This window comes from Patiria miniata, unplaced genomic scaffold (assembly GCF_015706575.1).
Source record: "Patiria miniata isolate m_02_andy unplaced genomic scaffold, ASM1570657v1 HiC_scaffold_3, whole genome shotgun sequence".
NCBI lineage: Eukaryota > Metazoa > Echinodermata > Asteroidea > Valvatida > Asterinidae > Patiria > Patiria miniata.
Genome location: NW_024037069.1, coordinates 40994229 through 41019934, shown reverse-complemented (window position 1 = coordinate 41019934; position 25706 = coordinate 40994229). Strand labels below are relative to the sequence as shown.

The window sequence follows — 25706 nt, the reverse complement described above, 5'->3', positions numbered from 1 at the left end:
ACTCACGGGATAACAATACAGGGTGCTTGCAAAATAAAAAGAGATCCAAGTAATGACCTTGTTAGTCACTGACGTGAACATTTACAAAAGTTTGCTGACAGAGAATGTGACAGTAGAGTCTACTTACTGTGCAATGTCAGATTTGCCGTGGCACTAACGGTAGCGGCGGACCCAGACATCTTCGCTTCGCATTCATACGCGCCTTCGTCACTATGCGAAGGATTAAAGATGGGCAACTGAAACGACTCGGTCCCCCCGGTCTGCAGGACAATGCCATCGTGCTTCCAAGTTATCACAAGGTCTGTGAGAGGTCTGGGAAAAAAAGGAAATAAATAATTAGAATTCATTTCAGTAATCGTTTAAATTTCTTTCTTTCTTTTCCGGAGAAGGCAAATATAACAAACAAAGAGAAAATAACAATCTGCTGGAAACTGGTGTCACCAGAAATATATGAAAGGGAAACGTAGGAGGGCCTTGATGTTTTTATCCTTGTAGATTTAATTTTTTTAAAAAAAATCCACTAAAACCAGAAAATTATGCTCCGTCTTTTACGATGAAAAAGGGACTGCATGTGCACTTAAAAAGGACACCCATCCAATGGAGCTGGGTCATTCTATAAATGTTAGGGTCCAAAGTGAGACATTTTGTCTGTCTCTGTTACCTTTGTACTTTTTGTGTATTTTCCATTCAAGTATCGTCAAGAATGACTTCAAAAAATGTTTATTTGTCGGGTAGGTAGTGTTCATAATCATTCTCGAAGGACGAGTGTATTAAGGAGTGCATCAGAATTACAAAATCTTAGATGCCAGATGTAACAGGGACAGGAAAAAACATGTGAACCCCAAATTTATAGAATGACCCAGCTTCTAATCAGAGAGATTTTAGGGAGCAGAAATTGTAACATTTGTCGGGCAATATTTGCTGCCTTAAAGCTCTTGGAAACTAGGTCTTGGTTGGCAGGGACACAGTGCATTCCAATCATGTTGTAACTGTTCCAAGGAGTCATGAAACCTTTCTCACAACATTTAGAAATAAAAACAATTCCATGGAGCTTTTGGGACCTGACAATAACTTCTTCAACCAACCTTGCATTGACTATGCACTCCAAGTCAACGTCTCCCCCTTGCAAAGCCGTGTCGCGTGGCGGAACGGCTATCGAAGGCACTACACTGGGTGGACTCGAACCTGTTGAAACCCCAATGGAAACAAGTTAGGCTGAAAAGACAGCTCTTGTGGTTGACATTCATTAGTTAGTGTTTTGAAAACCTGCTGCAAAACGGACGGTTTGTTCATGAGGACGTTTTATCAAGTACCAATTGTTTGCTCATGTTTGATTCATTATATACACTGCAGTAAAACAACAGATGTCCTTCAACATGGAAATATCAATTTTCCAAAAGGTTCATTTGATGGCAGCCGAATGACACCTACCCTGGACATTAAGTGTAATCGTTGGGCTAGTTCTGCTTTCCATTAGAACTTCATTGGAAGCTAGGCACGTATACGCCCCTTGGTCTGCGCTGGAGGTATCCAAGATGACCAGCCGATTGTCCAGTGTCAGGATTTTATTGTCGCTGTTGACGTCTACACCGTCCTTCTGCCATTTGATTTCCACCTCTGGATAGCTATCTGTGTGGGGAGAAATTAATGCAGTTGTCCAGATTAGCAAAAGCTGTGTCTGCAAAGGACTTTTTTGGTGAAGCTCCCCTACACAAAATGGACCCCAAATTTATCGAATATCCCATATCAGTACTCCACTCAGTCATCAGCCCTACCACTGCAGAACGCACATTTGGAAAACACAAACAAGGCAATACCACAATTGCATAACCATTAAAAAGCTGTGATTTACCTATATCAGGACAAGATAGAAAGACGGCCTGCCCGGCTGTGGCAGTCTCTGTCCGGTCCACTCCGGTGAAACTATCCAAATCTGCAGGGGGAATCAAACAACAATCAACTGCCTTGCAAATTAATAGGACTCTCAGTCTTGAAAAGAACATCTGCAGGACAATTTTCCATCAGGTTTATTTATGCTCCTGAGAAATTTAAGAGGAAAAATTGTGTCTGTTTTTTTTCCCCCCACGAAATTTAGAGTCACTTACAATAAATGTGTATCTCTGCACTCGTGCTCATGACAGTGCCAATGGCGTTCCGCACCCGGCACCTGTACTCCCCAGCGTCCGTTGGCGCTATGTCCTCCAGCCAGTGCCTCTTCCCTTGCGTATCGTAGGACCCCAGGATCAGATCGTCCTTTAGCCACTGGAACTCCAGTGGGGAGTCGCCACGCGCCTCACAAGTGAGGAACACCGTGTTGTCCGCAAGCAATTCGAAGCCTGCCGGGGGTGTGATGATGGATGGTGCTGGTGGCAGGGCTGGGGGGGGGGGGGAGAGAAACAAGAAAGAAAAATGAACAAGACGACTACAAATTTGATTTGTAAAGAGTATCATTAGTCAGGAAAAACTGGCAAAGTGAAGAATACACAAGTGACCATTTGCATATAAATTTTGCGCAATAAAAAATATGGAAAAAAGTAATGAATTTTTTCTTTTTTTTTAACCACTTCGCACCAGGTTAATTTTTGATGAAAATTTCGAAATTTTCAAACAAGGCAAAATTCCCCAGCCAACTTCTGATATACAGCCAAACGCCACAAATACTAATTCGCAAGAGTCATTTCTACAGTATTTGTACAATATTTCTTGCCGAAACTTCATATTTATGTTTCAATACTCCGGGGTGTGCACTGGAGCGTAAATTGTACAACAATAGGCCGTGCACAACGGCCCACACAACGGTCAGCACATGGTCTGCCTCCACAGACTATGTGGACTTTGTGTGTGTATACAAAAGGCACGAGGGATTAGCGTGTTTAGACATCACCCGGAGGCAAGTCGAGGCAATCTTGACGTCTTAACCCGTCAGCCGTGCCTGTGCACAAGAACAGCTAGTGCGCACGTGTTATCATGGCCTCCGGCGCAAACCGGTTTAAAAGTCAATTAGTGGCAGGGTGGCCCAGTCTGAATATATTCACATAGATAGTTTGAAAAGAAGGGGAAACATTTGTACAGCCGTGATTGGCATGCCCACCTTCATGAAAGGTTTACGATTGAGAAGGTAACTACTTTTTTATGCTACTGTTGAGTCCTAAATTGAAAACTGACAGGTAGTTATTTTCTTAAAATTTTCCTGAAAGATTTCTCTGAAATTAAACGTGTGCTAAGCACTTTTGACATGGGGAAGGGGATCGTTTACTGTGTGCATACATGTATATAGTACACGTATGTCAATGACAGTTTACCTTGATGCATGAATATGCATGATAAAAAATACAGAACATGTTTTCACATGATCTTAATAAAATTTGCCATGTTTTACAATACTGTTACAGCACTGTTTACACTACACAATAAAGAAAGGCCTTTAAACCTACATGCATGTACAAAAATGTAATTTCAATAGTAAGAATTGGCAATTTAAGGACTTTAAAATTTCAATGCTATGGTCTAATTATTTGAAAAACTCCAAGGAAAATCTAATTGACAATCCAATTCAAAACACAAATCCACTTCAAGAGACGCGATAAAACATGTGGTCAGACCCATCAGAATTCTTTCCCATTTGCACCCATTTGGTACATTTACGACCAGCTGTTCTGCAGTGAACAGTCAAAGCAGCATTATATGCCGGAAGGAATCAGCAACGACTGCCTGGGTGTGGCAGTTTTGTTCAAAATTTTGGGCAATCATTCATAGAAATTTAAGAGATGTCAAGTCTTTTCAGTTGAAAAAACAAAGTACATGCATAATGACAATTCCTATGTTGTATCTTCGTTTTGAAATTTTCAAATGTTTTCTTGAATTTACATGTAGAAAACTTTACAAATTCATACTCAGTGTGTTTGCCATATAAGTACATGTACAGGAACATGTACATGTATGTATTCTATATTGTTTATAAGGATTTTGTGAATTTTTATTTTATTATTTGTTAAATTGCCCTTGAAAGATCCACTAGACATACATTTTATTGTACGAGTGTACTGTACATGTACATGTGAGGTTGCATACATGTACATACGTGTACATGTTCAAGTTTATGACTTACGTACAAGTGCTGATATGTTCCACAAAAATAACCTGCGTGCCGAAAAAATAATAGCCATGAGGTGAGTTTGGTGCATAATGCACTTTCAGTGTACATGTACAAGTACATGTACATGTATGTACTTTAAGCCAGAAATGACATGTACCGGTATTTATGCCCTTGTGTTTGGCTACTGTCCTCATGTTCCCCATATCTAGCAATTGTCATGGTGAGATTTAAACATCGATAACGGGCACTCTGAAAGAAAGAAAGCAAATCCCACTCTGGGCATCGCTTCTGAACCCAAGGTCAAGTTTCTGTTAGACCCCCAAAAAACACCCAATACAGATAACCTGGAAACATGCCCCTGTTATCATTTGAACACTAGTCAAAGTGTACTGAGTCACTGCAGACGGATTAAACCAGGCTAGCTAAGAATGACAAAGGACCGGCAGAACCCGATCTGTTTCTGCACAATGCTCTCAGTTACACAACACCGAGCTTTGTAGAAAGAAAAAGAAAATTCAACGGTAAAATTCAACGGTGACTTTTCAAGTTCACCATGTAATGCGGCATATCATAATTCGCAGCACGATGTGAACTGATGCAGAAATTTCAAGACTTTCTTTTCACACCTCAAAAGTGTTTGCCCCTACGCTAATCCGATTTGGTATTTTGTCCCGGGAATCACCGCCACACCTTGAAGGGTCACGCTAACTTAATATTCTGGGGGGGGGGGGGGGGAGAGTCTTTTTCGCTGGAGCTCAGAGGTGTGTCAGGAGTGGCCGAGCATGGGGCCAATTTGTTGGGCTCAGTGAAATGTGTAACTTTGCTGGCCATATTTGGAGCCTAGTTATCTGCCATTACCAAGATTTTGTTCTTTTGTACTTTGTTTGGGTTGTGTTGGTTGTATTTTCTCTTCAGCCAGACCAAATTGACATGCCTGTTTGGCAAAGGCGCTCTATTCTTCTTCTTACAGGCAGTCCTGTTGTATCTCCCCTTTGGTAACTTAAGTACAGATCTGCAACGTTATATCTTGTAATCCAGAAAACCTACATGTACGGTGTACATGTACATGTATTCAGTAGTTTTACTTTTAACTGTTAGTTGTTTGTCTGTGACCATACTGCAGCCAGCTGTGTAGAATTGAAGAACAAGGCATTTCTGTGTAAAATTGATGTCATGTTTTGGTATCTTTTGCCAAACATCACTGTTTCTAATCCTCACTCACTTCAAATTTGTGCAAATAAAAACTGAAAATTATCCTTAACCACCCAAATTCAGAAAAACTAGTAGTGACATTGTTTGTGTGTTTTTTTTTCAAGGGAATACTGGCTAATGGCTAGACTCTGCCCATAATATGATGAACAAAACCCCTTGTGAAAAACCCTCCTCAATCCTCCAAAATCCTCCAGGTGGTTTTTGGAGGAGTTTGGAGGATTGAGGCTAAATGGCAAAAAAATGTCGGTTGAGTTTGGAGGATGCATTGTGTTGAGTTCGTAGGCTGTACCCTGCAACGTTTATGTTCAGTTGTGCATAGTATTAGTTGAGACCTGCATTATGCTCGATATTATCCGCACTGCTTCTGAACATCATCAGCACTGTCACAATGCATTAACAGTGACTGTTGGAGGATTTTGAAGGATTAAAACAATGGTCACCCCTCCACTGAACAAATTCAAGAAATAACGGATGATTCTGGAGGATTGAGGCTGAATCCAATTTTTACCGGGTGGCAATTGGAGGATTTTTTCAGGATTGAGGATGGTTTCTAGCCAAAAAGGCCTAGGAGGTTAGGGTTGAAATTTCAAGAACTCCTTTCACACTAGCAGGAATCCAACACAGCTTCTAGAGAAGCTCTACCAGTACATTTATTTTGTACCTGGTAAAAAAATCTAAAATCTCCTGCAGACCCGTGTAAATTAGTAAGAACCTGGTGTTAAGTGTTTGATACATTGTACAGTTCCGTTTACAGTGGACCCCTGTATAACATGGGTAGGCAAGAAGACAGTGTGAAAAAGCCTTTATAAGCTTCAAAAAGAAACAAACAAAACCTATAAAACAAGCTCCTTTATTCAAAGTCATGATCTAACTGATTTTCCATATACCACTCTTAAAGTGCTGGAAAAATGGTCCGAGTATTTCAACCATACAAGATGATGGATCTAAATCCAAAGACAGTTCACTGGTAAATATTTACCTAACAAGAAGATAAATGGATCAGAATGCCTGCATGTTCAGCTTTTATTTGTCCGTATTATTATTTGAGTCTGAAGTCTTTTGATAATGACCTCAGACTAGAGGTCACTGGAGAAGGAGGCTACAAAAGCCTGGCATGGTGACCTTGGATTGGGATCGTTGGAAACAAAGACTACAGACTTTTCGAGCCGGTTTTACCAAATAAATTGTCCAGTTGGATGCATATTGTTCCGGCATGCGTGCATGAATGGCTGGATTGCCTTGGCAGAACGTCGAAGTTTGTTACCGTACATATGATCCGTAATCAATGATCATCTGCTTGTAGTTCATTTTTTTCATGTTTGAGTACACTTTGTGAGTGTAATGGGTATTGATGGAACGTGTATGCTGTTGATTTTCTGGGTACGGAACTTGTCAAGAGACGGCAAGGTGCCCGTACATGTACATCAGAGACAGCGTGTTTTGATAATAGAGATTCAGTGTAACCACTAGCACACAAATAATGCATCACTCTCTAAACAGCTCAATAAAGTTGTAAGGTCTGTCTTTGAGCATGCAACTTGAGTTTACATGTATACATGTAAGAAAAAATGCATGAACAGAAGTGCATGTAAATGTTAGAGGGTATATTTTTATCCTAGCAGGATCTTTAGATATAGACGAAATGCCTTGCAAAATTATTCTGCTCGGGTAAGAATGACTTTACCGAAGCAAACAAAAGATTTGTATTATATAGCCAGATTACTCAAGTCACTGAGCAGTTGCAGTCAATGGTTCTTAAAAACTTACATTTCCTAATCTTTAGTTGCTTTGTTCATTCAATGTGCCTCAGTCCTTTGCCTCAAGTAATGAAAACCCTACAGTGTCCCTCCATTCTAAAAATAACACGGACTATCAAAAAAACTGATGAAATGGAGTGACTCGTAATCGATACATGTACCGTAGATGTCACTGGCTTGAATGAAACGAAATAAATGTATACAAAGCCCTGAATCCACCTGCACGTCAAATAGTCCCCAGCACATATGTCCTGCTCCACATGAGGGCATACCTTGAACCGTCGCTAAGTTATTCCCGCCATATTTTTCACCACATGTGTGTTTTTTTCCCCCCTTGCCTGCACTGTGGATTGACAGCATTATAAAAAAAAAAATTACGGACATTTTTTTTCTGCTGTCCACAAGAGCACAAATTAAATCAGGGGCAAAAAAATGAAACAAAGATAACATTAAGAGGACCAAATTGGGTCGCTGGCTGGATAAGGACGGCCTCGTTATTTAATTTTATGGGTCAAATTCAATTAGGAATGCTGGGCAGCTCATAAAGGTTTATTAGGGGAAATTAATCACCCTTTAGTTTCTAGCGGAAAATTTTGGAGTGGGTCTACATGACAGAAAAGTTCAAGGGTCTTTAGTAGATAATGTGTACAGTGCACAATCACGTATGTATACCAACAACCCTAATATGTAAAGTTGGCTACAAAGTGCAAAACAAATTCAGTTGTCTTTGTCTGCAGGATTGAGGGTTAGACAAACATATAGGTAGAAAATAGAAATCTACATGTATGTGATTCAAAATCTGTTCTACCGGTACTTTGCCTGAAATGATTTCAGAAAATTGTAATTAAATAAATAACAAACAAAAATAACAGTTTCAAGGAAACATTGTGTGAGTCACTTCCTAGAAATTGTATGATTTTACAAAAACCATTTTTGGCATGTATACCAGTACCATTTGCATATTATTTTCTCCTTAAAAACACAAATTATCTAGAATTTTGTAGAAACAACATTTTTAATAGTGGATGTACTGGTACTGCACTGAAAAAAATTCTATATCATACGTCAGTTTAGAAGAAAATGGAAGGATGTTGAAGCAAAGTCAGTAAACCTCAGAGGAATAAAAAAAAAAAAAGTCAGATGAAAGTTTTATGAAAAACTGATCACACTGATGTCAATCTTAACTGTAGGCCATGATCACAGTTCTGGTACATGTGATATCACTAAAATGTGCAATGGAAGTTTTCAGACAAGCCCATGGCATTGCTCAGCCCCTAGGGATGGGCTGAGTGCATTTACAAAATTACAGCATGTGAATGTCCATTAGCTGCCATATTGCTGTGCAAGTTCACTAGTTCAACAGTGGTTCAGACAGGATGAGGTTGACCACCAAACAATTCGGCCCAACCACACAGGACCTGTCATTATTGTCCCCAGCTGTTGTTTGGGGGTTGCCCCAATGACTAGACACAATGGAATTCCCTGGAAGAGGGGTTTGGGGGTTGATGGCCCCTATTCATTCCAGGTGAATTGTCACATGAGTCAAAGACAGCCTTGAAAAGGTAACACTGTGCCAACAACAACCCTTTAGGGGATGATAATCACTGGGTATTCACACAACCAACCAATGGTTTTCATGTGGCGAGTGTGTCAAGCAAAATTTATCAACTACAATCAGCACATGGTGGTCGGGGTCTACCTGATGTTCCCCAATACCTACAGTTCTCCAAAATCCTTAGGGTTAGGGTTAGATGTTTAGGACATGTTCCTTGCTCTTTGGTTAGGGTTAGGGTTGGGGGTCATAGGTATTGGGGAGTACCGGTAGGGTATGCACCCAAGTTGGTCACATGGATTTGTCATCATGTTAATTTGTTCAATCATAGAGCAAGGAAGTCTAAAATGAGAATTGTACATTACTGTATACTGGCTTAGAGAAGGAGACCTTCAACATTTTGTGTCAATGTTCTCATTCCGTCACACAAAAAACAGTGAGATAGTTTCGTCGAACAAGCCTCCACAGAAAGCCATACAGACATGTCATGTATTGTAACTTCTTTCTTAAAAATCTCTTAATTTCTTAGAGCACTTTTCAGATCTCCCAGGTTGGAATCTGGCTACCAGATGCCAACTACCGGTAGCCATGCTCACCATTTGAAGAGTGTAAAAACATCAAACAAGTTGAGTACTATCATCAGGCCAACAATGATAATGAGATACCAATGATTAAGACATTGATAAGAAACACTTTGCTTTCTTGATATGAAGGTGCAGTCTACGGAGAGGATGATAAGTTGAAAACCTAGGAACATATCCATCAGTGTCTAAATGCTCCATAACTGGGTAATTACTAAACAAATTTATACTAGTCACGTCTTACTGATAAGGACTTACAGTGTAGTCACTTTCAAAGGGAATGTACAACATTTGCTTTTGTTGCAATTTTCAGAAATGGATGGATTTGGGGGGTTAGTATTTTATGGCAAGTATTGTTACACCGACTTGCTTGAAGTTTTGTGTTTGTAGATGCTGGAAAAACCACCCAAAAAACAAAAACAAATCGTGACCTCTTCATCTGACCTACAGCTACAGGGTCAAAGGTAAAAAAAAGAAAGAAGGAGTATACCCATTCGTTGGCCCGCAGCTTCCGGGACACGATCGAGCTTGTTCAAATCTAGGCCTACACCCGTCATCTCGTATTAATAGTCAAGGTGATTTACAGACATTATCGCTCATTTCTCTGAATCGTTACTTTAGACATTATGGTTAATTGGCTCTGCCATGGACATTACATTTGTGCTGGTATTGCCCCTTGACTTCACACAACCTCACATCAGGTTTTACTGAACAACAGGAATTTCTGTACAATTTTCAAACACAAGTGTCATACACTGATGTTTTTGCTGTCTTCCATTATTTCTGTTGTCAATTGTAAGATTTTTTTTACTACACAATGTAGCTCGTGACAGTTAAGGGCTAAAAAAATTAAGTCTTGCTGCACTGCTCACTCTGGGAATGAAAAATGTTATGACCATGCCACAACTTTTTCTTGGTTAATGCTTGATGAATTTATCTCTATTTCATTTGAATTTTAAATCTGACGCTGACAACTGAACATGTAGATGTTTTAAAACCTTGTCTACATAATGTTGTTTCACTGGATTCCAACTTTAATCAACCCTAACCTTCCCAACTCCATCAACATCCATCCCCCTTTGGGGGGATTTTGGCAGACAGGTCAAAATCTACGTAGTGGTGGTCTTGTGGTGGATTTCGATGGATTTGGTCCTGAAGCATTATGTGAAGCAGAGTCAGTGATGGATTTTGGAGGACTTGCTCCAGTTCTTTATGGTAAAACTCAGTAGGGAGGTAAAGTTAATGTACAACAGCAGATAATTGCAATCCATTTTTGCATTTTGCACATAAACAAAACTTAGGCCGAAGCATAAATCCTCGACCCTAGTCACTGGCATCAATAAATCCAGCTGCCACATTACAGACAATATTTATTGGAAACCAAATATTTCAAATGTCCCAAAGTTCACACATTTGGTTTCACATGTAAGCTGGCTAGTTCTTTGTGCAGTTCCAGACAGATACCAGACTGTCATGTGAAATAATGGAAATCTCTGGAGGAACAGGAACATTGAATGACTCTTAAAATGAAATTTATATCTGCATTTTTGGCCACCAGGGGCCAGTGTGAACTGGCAAATCTCCCCCGCTGACATTTATGTCGGACAAGCAGTCCATTCATGCTTGGTCGTTCCCGGGTGAATCAATCAACTGCAAGCATCTCCTGCGAGACATTTACAATCTTTTAAGATTCAACATGATTTATGAAATCCAAGGAACATTTTACAAGTCACCAAAGGAAAGCAGGAATTTTTTCAAAGGTTGTGGCTGCAACACCCATAAATTCTAAAACAAAATTAACATTCCAAGTTGGTGAGAGCATGAGAGGTACCGGTACATGTAGGTAGAATGGGTTCACAACATTGTAGGGTCGTTTTCCAAAACAGGGCTAGTGAATCTATTATTTTAAAAAAGCTCTCCATTTTTACATGCCTCCCTAACTAGGCCTCCCTAACTAGGCCTCCCTTTATGTTGGACTCAACACAGGTCTAGGTCTACCATTTAGAACATGGTCCCATCAAACATGAAAGGACTGTAGGCCCCATCGTTCTTACAAGCATGTTGGATTTTATGTACTGTAGGTCAGCTGTAGATTTTGGATTTTCTGCCTGGGTAGAGCCTCTCAACCCTAGTCGGGACAGGGTTGGATTGTACCCGTGTAGAGCAGTGGGCCCCAGTAGAAGCCATGTTAGATTCTTGCTCGTGCGAATGCCCTGTGTTGAAGATTTTGGACCTACCGGTACATGTAGCGCAAAAGGCCCTTATGACAGCACTGAGTACATATGTATTACATGTACATGTACTATGTCTGAGAAAAAAATTAAGCATGCAAAATTGTTTCGGGGGACAGAAGATGAACTCAAATATGGAAGGCACTGAAAATTTTCTATAAATTACTAGTCTGGGTGGCGATGGAGTTTAATTGGGTGTGTATCTACCGGTATTTTTCCCAATTTTGGAGGCTTAAGAACACTAATGCCCCTTTTGTGTAAAAATTCTATTACACTGTTCAGTACATATAGAGAGGTTATACAGGTCTCCTATACAATACCATGCATTACCAGAAGCAGTTGGATACCATTTCTCCACAAATAAACAAAAAAAAATCCCTGTGCTTTACCAACATCAATTTATCATAGAGTTGGCACGGTAACCCATTCCTTTCACCGTAAACATGTACATGTACTATGCGGTCCTAGTATGGGGGTCCTAGTATGGGTGTCCTACGGGCTGTTTTCAATGCACAGTTATCAGACTGGATTTGGACAAGGTTTCGGCAGACAAAGGCTGTCTGGATACTGCCCACGATTCCCATTCAGTCATGTGCTATTCACACATACCTGTGAGTGTAAGCCCCTAATCGCATAATCGCACAGCAAGTACCAGTTGAGAGCAATCACCCTGGCCCCCAGACTGCAACGATACTTCAAAGGCATGAAATACCCAAATCTTGGCAAAAGCTTTGTGTTGGATTTTTCTCATGCATTATTGGAGCACAAAGAAAACACTTTACTTTTCATTTCTCGAACCAACCAAAGTATGCACGCATATGCATCCAGCTAGATGCAATCAATCATCAAAACATGTGAATGTGTAGTGGTGTCAAAGAACTATTTAGAGCTGGTTAAGCTGTGCATTCCGCACAAAAGCCCACTTCACTTTGAAAAACAAACACGATGATGAGGCACTGCTTTTGTAGACTGATCAAAGTTATGACGGTACAAATCAACTAGACCAACATACAGAGAGAGAATAGATGATTTTCAAATTGGCACTGAAGTGGAAAGCTGTCTTTTGTCGAGAAGATTACAAAAAAATAGCAAATTATTATAAAATATCTCACTTGATTGTAATGTAAGTGAATAATAGTCTCAGGTATCCTGTGAAATCATGGCACCTGGTGTGCTGTCATTTTCAAAAAAAATAGTGGAATTTATGTACCAATTTCTATTGTTGGAAAAAAGAACTGACCTTTTGTCAAATACTGCCCCAATTTACCAAATTCAGTTTGGTCAGTGCAACAATTATTATTACCCAAAAGTTTGACTAAGCACACATCCAATTTGGATCCCACAAATATGGTAAAAATGAACGAAAAATGTCCGATGTTGAACCGTAATTTGAACCTCTAAACTAAAATGTTCATCATTTTTTTCCAGCCAGACGTTGTGAGGCAGCACCCATGTTATGACAGCAGTCCCGCACACTGTCTCAAATGGGCAAGTGTTGGTTTTAGGGCTATTAATTTCAACTTAGAACTAATAGAAAGTTTTTGGCTTGTTGGTTTTAGCCATCACTAGACACCACCGATCCCATGCCGAGTGTGAAATTGTAGTAATATCAACAGTGGGGCTGGGACTGTGCAAACAGACCGGGTCAACATTGCAGAAATATCAATTCATTTTCTTCATAATCTTCAACGGTTGAATAGAATGACAGGTAGAGTACATTGCACATATACCGGTACAGGGTGAGTAAAAAAAAAACACCCCAAATGTCGGGACTATTGTTTTATTGACGTTCTGCTTGTAGCACTTTTAAAATCTAGGATGTGAAAGCCCAATTCATAAGCTATCTTTTTAGTACAAGAATCATTCAAATCACTCATGTACTTTTCAAGTTACGGAATTTTAAACACAACCACCGTTTTAAAGTTCTGTCCACGGATCGAAAAAAAGGTGTGCGTTCTTTCAGCAAACGAAAACAATTCACACACATCGCTATGTGATTTGTTTTCGTTTTGCTGAAAGAACACTCAACTTTTTTGTGATCCGTGGACAGAACCTTACAGCGGTGGTTGTGTTTAAAATTCCGTAACTTGAAAAGTACAGGAGTGATTTGAATGATTCTTGTACTAAAAGAAAGCATATGGATGGGGCTATAATATTCTAGATTTTGAAAGTGCTACATGCAGAACTTCACTAAAACAATGGTCCCAACATTTGGGTTTCGTTTTTTTTACTCACCCTGTATACATACATATATGTCAATAGTAGACATTTTATTGGTTTGACATTGTAGAAATGCAGTCACAAGTCAGGCTGCACACTGATATCCATTGTACACATATTGTACACATATTGACATATCAAAATTGAGTAGGTTTTTTTTTTTTTAGAGGTAACCATGGTACCAGTGTACCACCTCAAAAGGCCATGCCAAGGGACAGACTCCTTTATGGAAAGACCAAAAGAGACTCTTAAGATGGAATGTACATGTATTTTGTGAGATTTTGTGCCAAACTTTTGTAACAGTTTCATGGGTACAAGCAAGACAAAGCAAAACTAGTTAAACTGATCTCTGAGCACACAGAATTCCATTCAGTTGATTCAGAACATTTTGCTAAACAGTTCGAAGAATAGTGGTAATGCGATGAAAATAATAAATCCACTGTCGTCGTTGTGGAGACTTGATTTACTGCTTACAATACCGGTGTATCATGAAAGTACATGAAATACCGTAAGTGGTCCCAGACCTACGGTACATGTACATGTATGTATGTATGTGGTACAGTACAGGTACCGGTATGTACATCACATACATGTACATAAATGAATAGGCAAGCCTCATAAAACTTGTCAGAGACCAGTGTAAGTCACAACTGACTATCAAAGTGTCAGTCAGTGAGATACCAGTACATGAACCGGTAGGTAACCAGTCTAAGACACAAGTGACAGTCAGTCAGTGAGATAGTAGCCAGTCCAAGTCACAAGCGACAGACAGTCGGTCAATCAGTCGGTCAGTCAGTGAGACAGTCCAGTACAAAGGCGACACTAGGCTGGCTCTCTGGGACCAGCAAAAAAATGTTCCTCAAACCCAAGCCACCACAGCGGGGAACAACGTAAAGACCCTCCACTCAACCCATGAATGGTGCCATGAGAAGTTCCTAGTCACTACAGATAATCCAACATCATTGACCTCATGGGATTAGGTGGAACCTCGCCTCAAGCAAGGTCCCAAACTTGATCCACACCTACTACACCATGGGATTTGCAACCGGAGAAAGTTCTTACAAAACTTCATGGCACAAAAGCTGTTGTGACTGTGAATGTACCGGTACGTACACATGCAGCCACTTTTTGCCTGTGGTGGAGCACCTAACAAGTTTCACATTTCAAATTTTAAAATTGTCCAATTTTGGACCATGGCAAGTTGGCAGTTTCAATATAGGCCCTACCGGTACATGTATATTTTTATGGTTCACTCTAGTATAACTTTTTTGTTAGGGGTCCATGTTTCTTCCTGTTCCTGTTGCATCTGAAATCTATGATTGTATAATTCTGATGCACTCCTTAATGCAGTCATCCTCCAAGAATATGAATAGCAAACTAGCTACACAAATACATAATACTTGCCTCAAATTCATTCTTAATGAGACTTGAATGGGAAATTACGGTACCATAGTTCCAAGGTAACGGGGACAGGAAAAATGTCCCATATTGGACCCTAAATTTACAGAATGACAAATATATGTACGGAGTAGGTTGTTGATTAAACACGTACCGGGTATGATGAAACAAGTGAATTCCAAGTATTTTTTTTTAGAGTTTTATTTTCATTACTCACTGTAGCTCCTAAAATAACGCACAACGCATAACAACTACATATATGGCAATTGAAACTCCAATTCTTTATTAATGAGGTACCGTATTATTAATCAAAACAGAGCGCTTCAATTTCTTGTAAATATAGACTACATGTACATCAACAGAAATTACTGGGGGGTTTTTGGCAGCTTTTTATTTTAAAACCAAAACACTTGGTTTTGCTGAGATTTTCAAAATATCTCTGATTTTGTCTTTACTAAGGGAATAAATGTGTGCTCCGGAGGTTTTTATCACTCTGTTTAATACCACTTAGAGTCTGGGTGCTGATAATTACCCGAGCCGGAGGCGAGGGTAATTATCAGCACCCAGACTCTAAGTGGTATTAAACAGAGTGATAAATACCGACGGAGTACATATTTATTCCCATTCATAAATACCTTTTCGGTAAAAAAAAATCATATAATTCGTTCAAAACATCCCGATTTTGTTCAACAAATTCACTTTATGCTTTTTGAATCATCCCTCCTGCAAAATAATGGAGTATTCAGCTGGCGAGTAAGATGAAAACAACCCTTTTATGGAGATTGACGCGCGCGTATCATGTTCTACGCGATGTCGCGCAGAACGCACCTGGCGCGTTGCGTTTTGAATTTAGAACTATGAAATTCTAACTCCCTGGTAGTGTTGCGCATGCCTACGTGAGGATTGTGAACGTTCAACCAATGAAACGATAAGAGGCACTGGATTTTTAGGAGTCCATATTTTATTGTGACACTGGAAAAGTGTTTAAGACCAGCTAGCCATGTCTTTATCATCCGTTTAATACCGGCCACGTGACGGGCTCTCGACCAATAGGAATGGTTAAACTGTCTGAGGTATTTATGAATCAAGAATAAATAGTTGTATGAATAAAAGAATTTAACTACCGTACATACATACAAATGTAACACAACCTGCAGGAAAAAAACAAATGTACATATGTTCATGCTTACTGTATGTACATAAACTGATGGTGCAACATTGTAATTTATACCGTGAATACACAGAGGGACTGGTAGTACAGTGCAATGTACACAGCATGAAGTCATGAACTGAACTTCACCCCATTAATAGTGTACAGTTTGTGCCCTCAGGTCAGTACTAGCAACAGAGTCACCAGACACCTATGAAACTTGAAATCCCCTTAGTAACAACGCATGTTTGATGTTTCTCTCCTCTGGAGATTTCAAACAATTCGTCTGGGGAGACAGACAGAATCTTTCCATCCTGCGGCCCAACTTGATTATTAATCAAAAATGCATGTTTTACATGTCTTTTGTTAGTGGAATGGATATTGATTGAAATTGTCAGCCCGATCTGAAGTTACACCCAATAAAAACCTGACACTGTGAGGAGACACTGTCACTTTAAAGGGCACCACGTCGCTTACAACTTGAACAACTACCGGGTAACTGGATGGGCCCAATTGACTGGCGTTGATACAATGTACTTTGTACAAAGAAAATACTGCTTGGTGAATTTACAACTTGTATGTTCTAAGCAAAAGTCTGGTGCAAACCAACCGCATGACATTTTAGCTGGCAAGGGCAATTCCAGCGTAATGAAAGGTAGTGTCATGTCCGTGACAGGGCCAATAAACCATGATGTCTAATTAATGATTCAGAGAAATGATCAAATACTCCTAGTCTGTAATCCCCTTGACCATTACTAGATGATGGTTGTATACAACTTGAAAAGTATATTTTCAGGTTTAGTTATTAGCTCTTTACCCTAACCCTGCTAAATGCAACAGAATGCAACAGCAGTAAAAAATTGTTGTAAGTTGTTGCATCTAGCAGCCAACTCAAGTCCCTGTGATGCTGCATCTTGTTGCATTCAGCAGGGTAACTGGCAACTGCTCATAGTGCCAAGGTGATACAAGAGTATCCACTGTTGCATTTGGTTTCATTTAGCACTAGCAATAGTAGCAGGGTAACTGCTCATAGTGCCAAGGTGATACAAGAGTATCCACTGTTGCAGTTTGTTGCATTTACCAGGGTAACTGCTCATTGTGCCAAGGTGATACAAGAGTATCCACTGTTGCAGTTTGTTGCATTTACCAGGGTAACTGCTCATTGTGCCAAGGTGATACAAGAGTATCCACTGTTGCAGTTTGTTGCATTTAGCAGGGTAACTACTCATACTAGTGCCAAGGCTGGTATGCACTATACAAATGTAGGTTCACTGCACAATGCAACAGAATCCTCTGTTGCAGTTTGTTGCATTTAGCATGGTTCTAAATTGAGTTGAGTTGGCTATTGTTGCATTTAGCAGGGTATACCCAATGAGAGTCAGCTGTTTTTGCTCAGCAGATATTTTTCTGTGCTCACCAAATGTCTGTGCTTGGATCTTGGCAGCCCCATAAACTTGGCTGAATATGAAAGTGAATACAGAAACACGATGCATCACACTTTCAGTTTCAGGCAGGGTGAATGTCCCTTTGATGTGTTTTTCTCTTTCCATACTTTTAATCAGGTCAGGATTGTGCGAGGGTCTAATTTCCCTGGTCCCTAACCCTTTCAAGATCCTCTCAGCTCTGTCAGTCAGCACAGCTGTCGCAGTGTTAACTCCTTCTGCAGACAATTTCATGTCCGCTGATGGAGGACCCTAGTCATAGAAATACAGGTTTCATGGGTACAGGATTGGTGCGCAAAAAGTGAAGAACTTAGAAGACAACGAAAGAGACCATTTGGATTACACAGTTGTGAACAAAGGAAGAAAAATAGAAAAGGGAAAAAATCATTTCAAAATAATTTTTTTAATGAACGCATGTTGCAATTTTTTTCACATTTACAAATGTATGTCACATGTAACATAAATTTTCAATACATCAATTTCTGGGGATCCAGTTTTTTTCGGACATGATTTACAATATAATTTCCCACACAAGTACCAGGCCTAACTCTTGAAAATTAAAACATTTCAAAACACATTTCCTGTAACCAAAATGTACCAAATTCAAAAATTCAACTTTTTCTTGAAAACTTACTGACATGTTCAAAACAAGGCAGTTAAAAATAGAATGTGGACAGTTCAATAAAATGCTGAGTCAGACTCTGATATAAATAACAGAGTCACTTCCAGCTGATAGATTTTAAACGGTATGAGAATTTACGCAATGTCACAATAATGACTGACCAGGAACAGGAAACAACATTACGTACAGGTTTCACTTTTTAAGGCAATGTACAAATGTACCAGTACTTTCGTTTCCATAGGATGCGCATTGGAAAGCCCCTGACCCTGATGCCGTCACAGCATTTGGTTTTGTAAAGATAGGTTTTATTTTCATTCCTGTCTGAAAAGATCTACAATTAATCAGCCACATTAAAAATAGACAATGAAGCTATTGAACGGGGTGGGATGGGGAAAGTTTGAAATTACATGTACCGGTAGGGTACCAATCTGGGGAAATAACATTGGTAAATTCTACCATTCCCCAATTGGACATTTTGGAATATTGGTGGGGAGTGTGGGGGTGGGGTTATAACACTACAGTAGGGGGGGAGTTGATGTGGGTGTTTTGGGGCTGGAGTTAGACCAATCTTTTAGGGGAAGGTTGTGGCTCCCAACCCCTCCCAAAACAACCACTTACCCACACCAGTCGATTGGAGTCCAAAACAAAGAATCTCTTAGGCCAAAAAAAAAAAGTCTCCGGTTTCTGGTATGGAGCTTGCCCAAAAAGTGGTGCGGCAATGCGGCTTTTTTTTTTTTTTTACCTGATTTGTTTGCTTCAAATGTCGGCTGATGACTGCAAATGGTGCCCGACTAAACCTAGTAGTGCAAATATATGGGAGTCCAGAGAGGCCACATAAAGCTTATTCTCGACCATAACCCAATCTAAAAACACGTTAAAATTGTGCAGCAGCAGGATTCCAGTCAAACCAGTGAGTTTGGCGGTTTGAGACATCATCTTTCATTGAAAAAAAAACTTTTTAATTTTGCCGACGCGCATGGCTACGGCGACGCGCGCGCATACCAGAAACCGGAGACTTTTTTTTTGGCCTTTAATATCGTGGACAAAACTTTTTATGTACATGTACATATCTTTAATCTAACTTTAACCAACATGTATGTATGTACATGTACCGGTACATGTACATTGGTGCAAGTACACGTAGGCCGCACTTTTAAAAATAACATTTTGAAATAACAAGGAAACAATACTTTTGTCAATAGGAAGTTGCCCAATGTACATGTATGGGCAATTTTGTTCCTACATGTAGGTGTTGAAATAAACATCCTTCATGTACAATTGTTCACTGTCACGTTGCATATCCTGCTATGTGCTAAGGCTTTGATTCAAATCACTCAATCCACCACACAGTCCCTCCATCTGTGAAAATGCAAGTAATCAGTGGCGTCGCAAGAAACGAAATGCACATTTGTCAAAATCCAGCCGGTTAAGTCATTAGTGAAATCTGTAACTGTCATTCTGAGAACTGTTTTCAACATCTGACGGGCACTGAGTTATAAACTGTCTGTGTCTTATGCTTTTAAGAAGCTTTTAACCACCTTGCCGTGAAATCTGGCTTTTCATAAGATGTCGGTGAAGGGCAAAACCTAATTTGATTTAAATCTGGCTTTACTGACGAACTGATCAAGTTTTATTTTCCTTTGCTGGTTTTGCTTTGCAGGTTTTGCTTTCTTGTTTTCATGTCTTCTTTAATTTTTGTTTTATATTCAACAAATTTCTGTTTTACAACAATTTTTTTTCTTGTTCCCTTCCCTCAAATGTTTGGGTGAGTTTTTCTTTGACATATGTCTGGAAATGACATTTATTTTGGGATTTGCAGTTTTTGCACATTTTTAGCTACTGGAACAGCAGATGGAAGCATTTAAATTGAAACTAAAATATTTCAAAAAAAAAATGTTGGGAAAAAAAATGTCTCCTGAAGTACTTTTAGTACCTCACTGTGTTAAATTTCCAAGTATGCTGTATTTGTAAATGCTGAAAGGATTTGCTTTCCAGATGAATGGACAAACACACTTTTATCAGTTGAGTTCGCATTTTGAAAAAAATCTTGTCGATCCAAGGTTACAGATACATGTTTGTCAGTATGACAACAACAAAAGCAGTATCATCCTTCCCCTGACCCAGAGTCCTACCGCACAGAATGGGAATCCCTACAACATAAATAGTCAACAAGCTGGCAACCTTGTGTCCAGGGCTGACTATTGTCGTTCGCCCTCCTGCCCACAATGGCCATCAATCAACGATAAGAAGCAAGTTAAATGCATCAGTCAGACAATTTATCACCCTCCCTCGACATTCCCCACTGGTGAGTCAACAGCCAATGAAAAATATGGTTAATTTACATGCAGTAGAACCAGACAAAAGCACAGTTAAATCCCCCCCCCCCTCTTAACAGATGTGCAACACATGTCAACAAAGGGGTGGCAAAGCACATGACTGTAGCATAGTTGTGCTCTTCGAACTCCCCCCAACCCCTCCCCAAACACCCCCACACATACCAACTGAGAAAGGACTTCTATAATTTTTGGGAGAATGTCACTTTTCTCATTAATTTTTGGTATTCGGACAGAAATGACCTTCGTGACATGAAAAAAATCAACAGTGCATACGAAGTGCACACAACACAATGGAACAAACTGTGTACGTGCTCATGTACCGTACTTGAACAGGATTAAATTTTTATGTCGAGTCTCATAAAAATATTTGTATTCTAAAAGATGGAACAGATACCTGTATATTTGTACACATTATTTTGGAAAGCCTATTCACTTTGCATGTCTACAGCAGCCATCGTAAAAGTTTACAGCACAGGCCGAATTCATTTTAAAACAAACAACACATTTTCAGAAGAAAACTCATAATTATGTAAATTATGCAAGTTTGACAAGTTCATGGACACTGTGCCATACCAATTTGTAGCAACTTCACTTGGTACAAATGTACACATGTAGGAATTCTAGTACTGTGTTTAAAATTTTTGTTATACTTCAATACTACTGTACATGAATGTATTGTGAAATTCCTGTATAAGATTTAACATTAAACTGTGATCGTTTTATCATTTATAGAATGTAAATTATTGAGTATTGACTATTGTACCTATTTTGCGTAATGTAATGCCTGCCAGCAACATGCTACATGTACATCATGTGCATGCAGACAATATCAATACTCCATAATGCCTACACACTTTGCAGTATGGTACCGGTATGTCATACAATAGCACTCTTTGTTCGCAAAGAGGTGTGTGTGTTATTGTTTTGCCACACTACATACAGGCTAAAATCTAAATTACAGTTCCACATGTAAATGTTACCTATGATGGAATGTTTTGTTCTATTCCTTTCAGTAAATACCTCGTTAAATACCAGATGGCTGTGCTGAGTGTGCCCTTGGCTTCATCCAAGTCCTACATGCGCGTCCTAAAGTTATGGCTGAACTTAAAGTTGATCACACTTAAGATTTATTACTGAGACTGAACCATGACAGTTGATACTAATGCTTTGTCCCACGATTTGATATGATCATTAATTTAAAAGTATGTGCCTAAGGTCATTTTCCACATTGATTTTTTACTACCCAACCACAAAATTTGAAGTCTGACCTGACCCAGATTTCAGAAATTCCCATTAACCTTTAGTATTGCCCATGAAATCCAAACAAGCAAAGTCGTTATGTTTCAAAACTGCTGGCCAGACAGTGTGAAGCATGTTAGCAGCCTCCCATTAATTTGCTGCTGCAAAACCACAAAGAGTTTATTTGTTGACGTTATAATAAAGTCAGTGACAGCAATGTCCATCATCGAGGGTCCATGGGGGCATATGGGGGTGAGACAGGGTACTAAACAAACACAATATCTTACAGCTGTTGTGGGGATTAGGGCAGCATTAACACTTTCTGTATGAGCATGTCCTATATTTTCTCAGTACAGTTTATTCTTTTTCGAAATAACCTTAATTTGAAATGAAATTGATAATTTTTAAATTTCTCATGAAGTAATAAAAATTAGCACTATGACACGTAACATAGCAAACAAATTTATCGACAGTTTTGCTTGAAAAACAAACCCACTATACCGGAAACTTTCGTAACCCTAACCTCCCGAACTTCATCAAAATCTATCCCCCATTTTGATGGATTTTGGAGGACTTGGTCCAGCAGGCCTGGTTTGACTAAATATTGATTGAGTATGATGGACTTGGGCCTGGAGGCCTAAAGCAAAGCATAAAATTATTGGAAGCAGTGTGATTGATGGGTTTGGGCGGACTTGGTAAAATAGTAACTTAGTACTCAGTAAAATACAGCAGGGAGTTAGGGTTAAAGTTTAATTTTGAAAGAATGAATTGAAAATGTAGTCATCAAGACAAAGTTCTTTGGAATTTTCATAAATTAATGAAAGTTTTCTTACAAATTCTGACCATGTTCTGAACAATGCGGCTGGACATTGATAAACTTTTAATGAACAAAAAACACTTCACGCTGCAAGTTGAAGACTTTCCCTTGGTCAACAAATTTTTCTTTACCTTTTAGATTTGGGATACATTGTATTTTTAAGATAAAAAGCAAAAATCTATTACACCAAGGAAGTGCACCGTGCACTGTAAACATGGTGCAACAAATGTTGCTGGCTCTTCGTGATCTGTCAATGATGATTTAATATCGGCATCAATTTCAAAAGCCTGTCTCCATCTGCTTGAGACCAACCGTTCCTTTCCTCCATGGACCGTCCAGCTGTCACAGGTGCATGACAGTACTGAGAGAGCAGGGGTAATTCTAAACACATCAATGTTTATTATTCCTATTCAGTGCATCTTTCAATGTATCTATGAATGTGTTTTCACAGGCAATTGGACAAACATCATCTGTTCACTGAGATGAATCTATCCATGGCAACATCCGAGTTTGAGGAAAGGAAAGTAATTTCCCAAAAGAGTGTCAATGCTTCTGTATGAGTATCTGAGATAAGACCTGAATTTCTTTTGATTTTTTTGTTCATATTTCAATCCTGGTGAATGTTAACTTTAAGCTTGGGAGAAAATGGAAATATTCAGAATTTGGAATGGGGTATGAAACCCAAATGATCTACAAGCAAATAATGAAAGAAACCTACGTATGTATGCTGAATGCATACATCTACAATTATACATTACATTTCTGATGTACATGTACCTACGGGTATAATACTTTCTTAATCAAAGGAAATATACAACATTTGTACACATCAAAAAAGAAAACTACCAAATTTTTATGAAATACCATATATGACTGTAAGTGAATAAAAGTCTCAAGCATCCTGTGAAATCATGGCACCTGGTGTGCTGTCATTTTGAAGAAAAGTAGAATTTTTGTATTAATTTCCAACGATGGTTGGCCGACCATCTACCATCGTTGCAAAAAAACTGATTTTTTTTTTCTCAAATACTGACATATTTGTGTCGCTGATTTTTTTTCAAATACTGCATATTTTGTTCATAAGGAACTTTTAAAGAAGACCGTCTAAATGCAGACAAGAAATAAATCAGAATTTGATAATTTAATTCAAACTAACGTTTTGATTTTTCTGAAGTCAATAATCAATCCAGAAATCTATGGTTATCACTATTCAATAAATCTCATCATTTCAGATGTTTGTTTCTGTACTTAGTTTGAAAGGCAAGTGCGTTTGTCGCAAGTCCACAATGATTAGGAGCAAAGACCTACAACAGGTGCAGAACCCCATGTAAACCTCATGAGCGGAACGTTCCCATATCCCGACAAGCATTCAGGAAACAATCAATCGCTGATCAAGAGGCTGCAGGGGCTAAAATATATGGCCGCGACTTCCTAGGACAGACACGTATCCGTTACAGAACATGGGAAACAGAAGAGTTGCGAAGGATTTTTTTGTTTCCCCAGCTACCAAGGTCCAGATGTGAAAACATTTACACAGGGAGTTGGAAAAGATTGGCAAGAGATTGGATAGTGGGATCCTATTTGTACAATTTAATGTACATCCTGTGCAAGTTAGTGGCGTGCATTTACAGATGTAAAACACGGGGCACCCGTAAAAGAAACCTGACCCCAAAATTCAAACCCTGGCAGTTGTCTGAAGGGCTTTATAGCTCTGCAGTTTAAACAGCAACTTTCACAAGCATCATCTGTCGTGCCTTAAAATGCACACAAACGTGCTATCTGTATTGGTTTTTCATATATAGCCTGGTTTTCATTTTGAAAATTCCCCACAAATGACATTTAATAGTCTTTCGCTTATATTGTCTTAGAAGTTGCCAAGTAAATTGTAAAGTTGGTTATGGGTATTTGGCCCCATAAAGGCATAATCTGGAACCAGTTCCTGAAATCAGCGGTCGGGGAACTTGGGTACTCGGGTACCCGGTTCCGATGCATGCCCCTAGTTCAAGTTTTGATTGTAAATTATGCACTGAGCAGACTCAGGTGGTTTTCGCTATGGAGTTAATTTTTCTGACACCATGACCTTTTTTTAATGGCTCTAAGCTGACAAGTAAATTTAATGAATAAAATAGCAAAAGTTTTGAATAAATGAATATATGTAAGTAAAAACATTTTTAGCACTCATAAATGGAATTAACGAGTTAAGATGCAGTTAGGAAGTCCCCTGTATAATTCAGAATAATGAATGTAGAATTATTCATACTTTCTTTACATTTTTTTTTGGGGGGGGGGGAGGGAGTGTGGGGGTGTCTGATATTTCAGTGCAATCAAGTTTTCCTTTTTAGAAACTGTATTATTGCAACTTGACTTGTTAAATTTCAACTCTAATTTGTCCTTTTTTGTCTGTTTTGATGTGTCTAGTATTTCAGGAACAAAAACAAAGTGAAAGAATTTAATCCACCTCAGGCTCCTCTATCAAAGTCAATCAACACCGACACGGTCCACACCTCAGGGCAAAATGGTTTGAGATCTCCAGTACTTGTACATACATGTACAATCATTCCTTCTTTTAGGCTACATGTGTGCAATGTACTGCAGGTGGTCCAGTTATTTGACTTCAATACACAAAAAATGACCATTTTATAATCAGTTCCATATCTGTTATCTGTCTCCAATTTCAGACTACTGCTGATCTGGTAACCCGAAACCCATTAAATCTGTATCCTAGCCAGCCATTCCATCAGACATGTCAGGTAACAGTTTAAGCCCAGGCACCATGCCAGCTAATCCCCTCCCTGACAGACGATACCGACCCCGGCTGACCTCTGAAAGATGAGCCCAAAATAATAACTCCCAAGTATTTCATTTTTTGGTCCCTGTGGCAGTGTATCGCACCAAGTGGGGTTCATGCAGCAACTCCTCGGTGTCTCTGAGCCTCTGGCAGGGGAAGAAGTTAGCTTCTGACTTCAGTGTCTTGAGATAATAACCCCAGGACGCCACTGTTCATGAACTGCGGAGAGTAGCAATCAGTCAACGACCTCAGCCTCCGAGATGAG

At 39.3% G+C, this 25706-nt stretch overlaps 1 protein-coding gene across 3 annotated transcripts in view; it reads right to left on the bottom strand.

Annotated features, from left to right (window-relative positions):
• Positions 1-25706, bottom strand: part of LOC119738772 (protein sidekick-2-like) — an 82992-nt gene that overhangs the window by 50285 nt on the left and 7001 nt on the right. For all 3 annotated transcript variants that reach the window (XM_038213727.1, XM_038213728.1, XM_038213729.1), the window contains exons 2-6: positions 2106-2375; positions 1853-1933; positions 1432-1629; positions 1086-1185; positions 128-312 (exon numbers count right to left, since the gene is read on the bottom strand). In XM_038213727.1, the coding sequence (XP_038069655.1) occupies positions 128-312; positions 1086-1185; positions 1432-1629; positions 1853-1933; positions 2106-2375 (834 nt within the window). The remainder of the gene's footprint in view (positions 1-127; positions 313-1085; positions 1186-1431; positions 1630-1852; positions 1934-2105; positions 2376-25706) is intronic.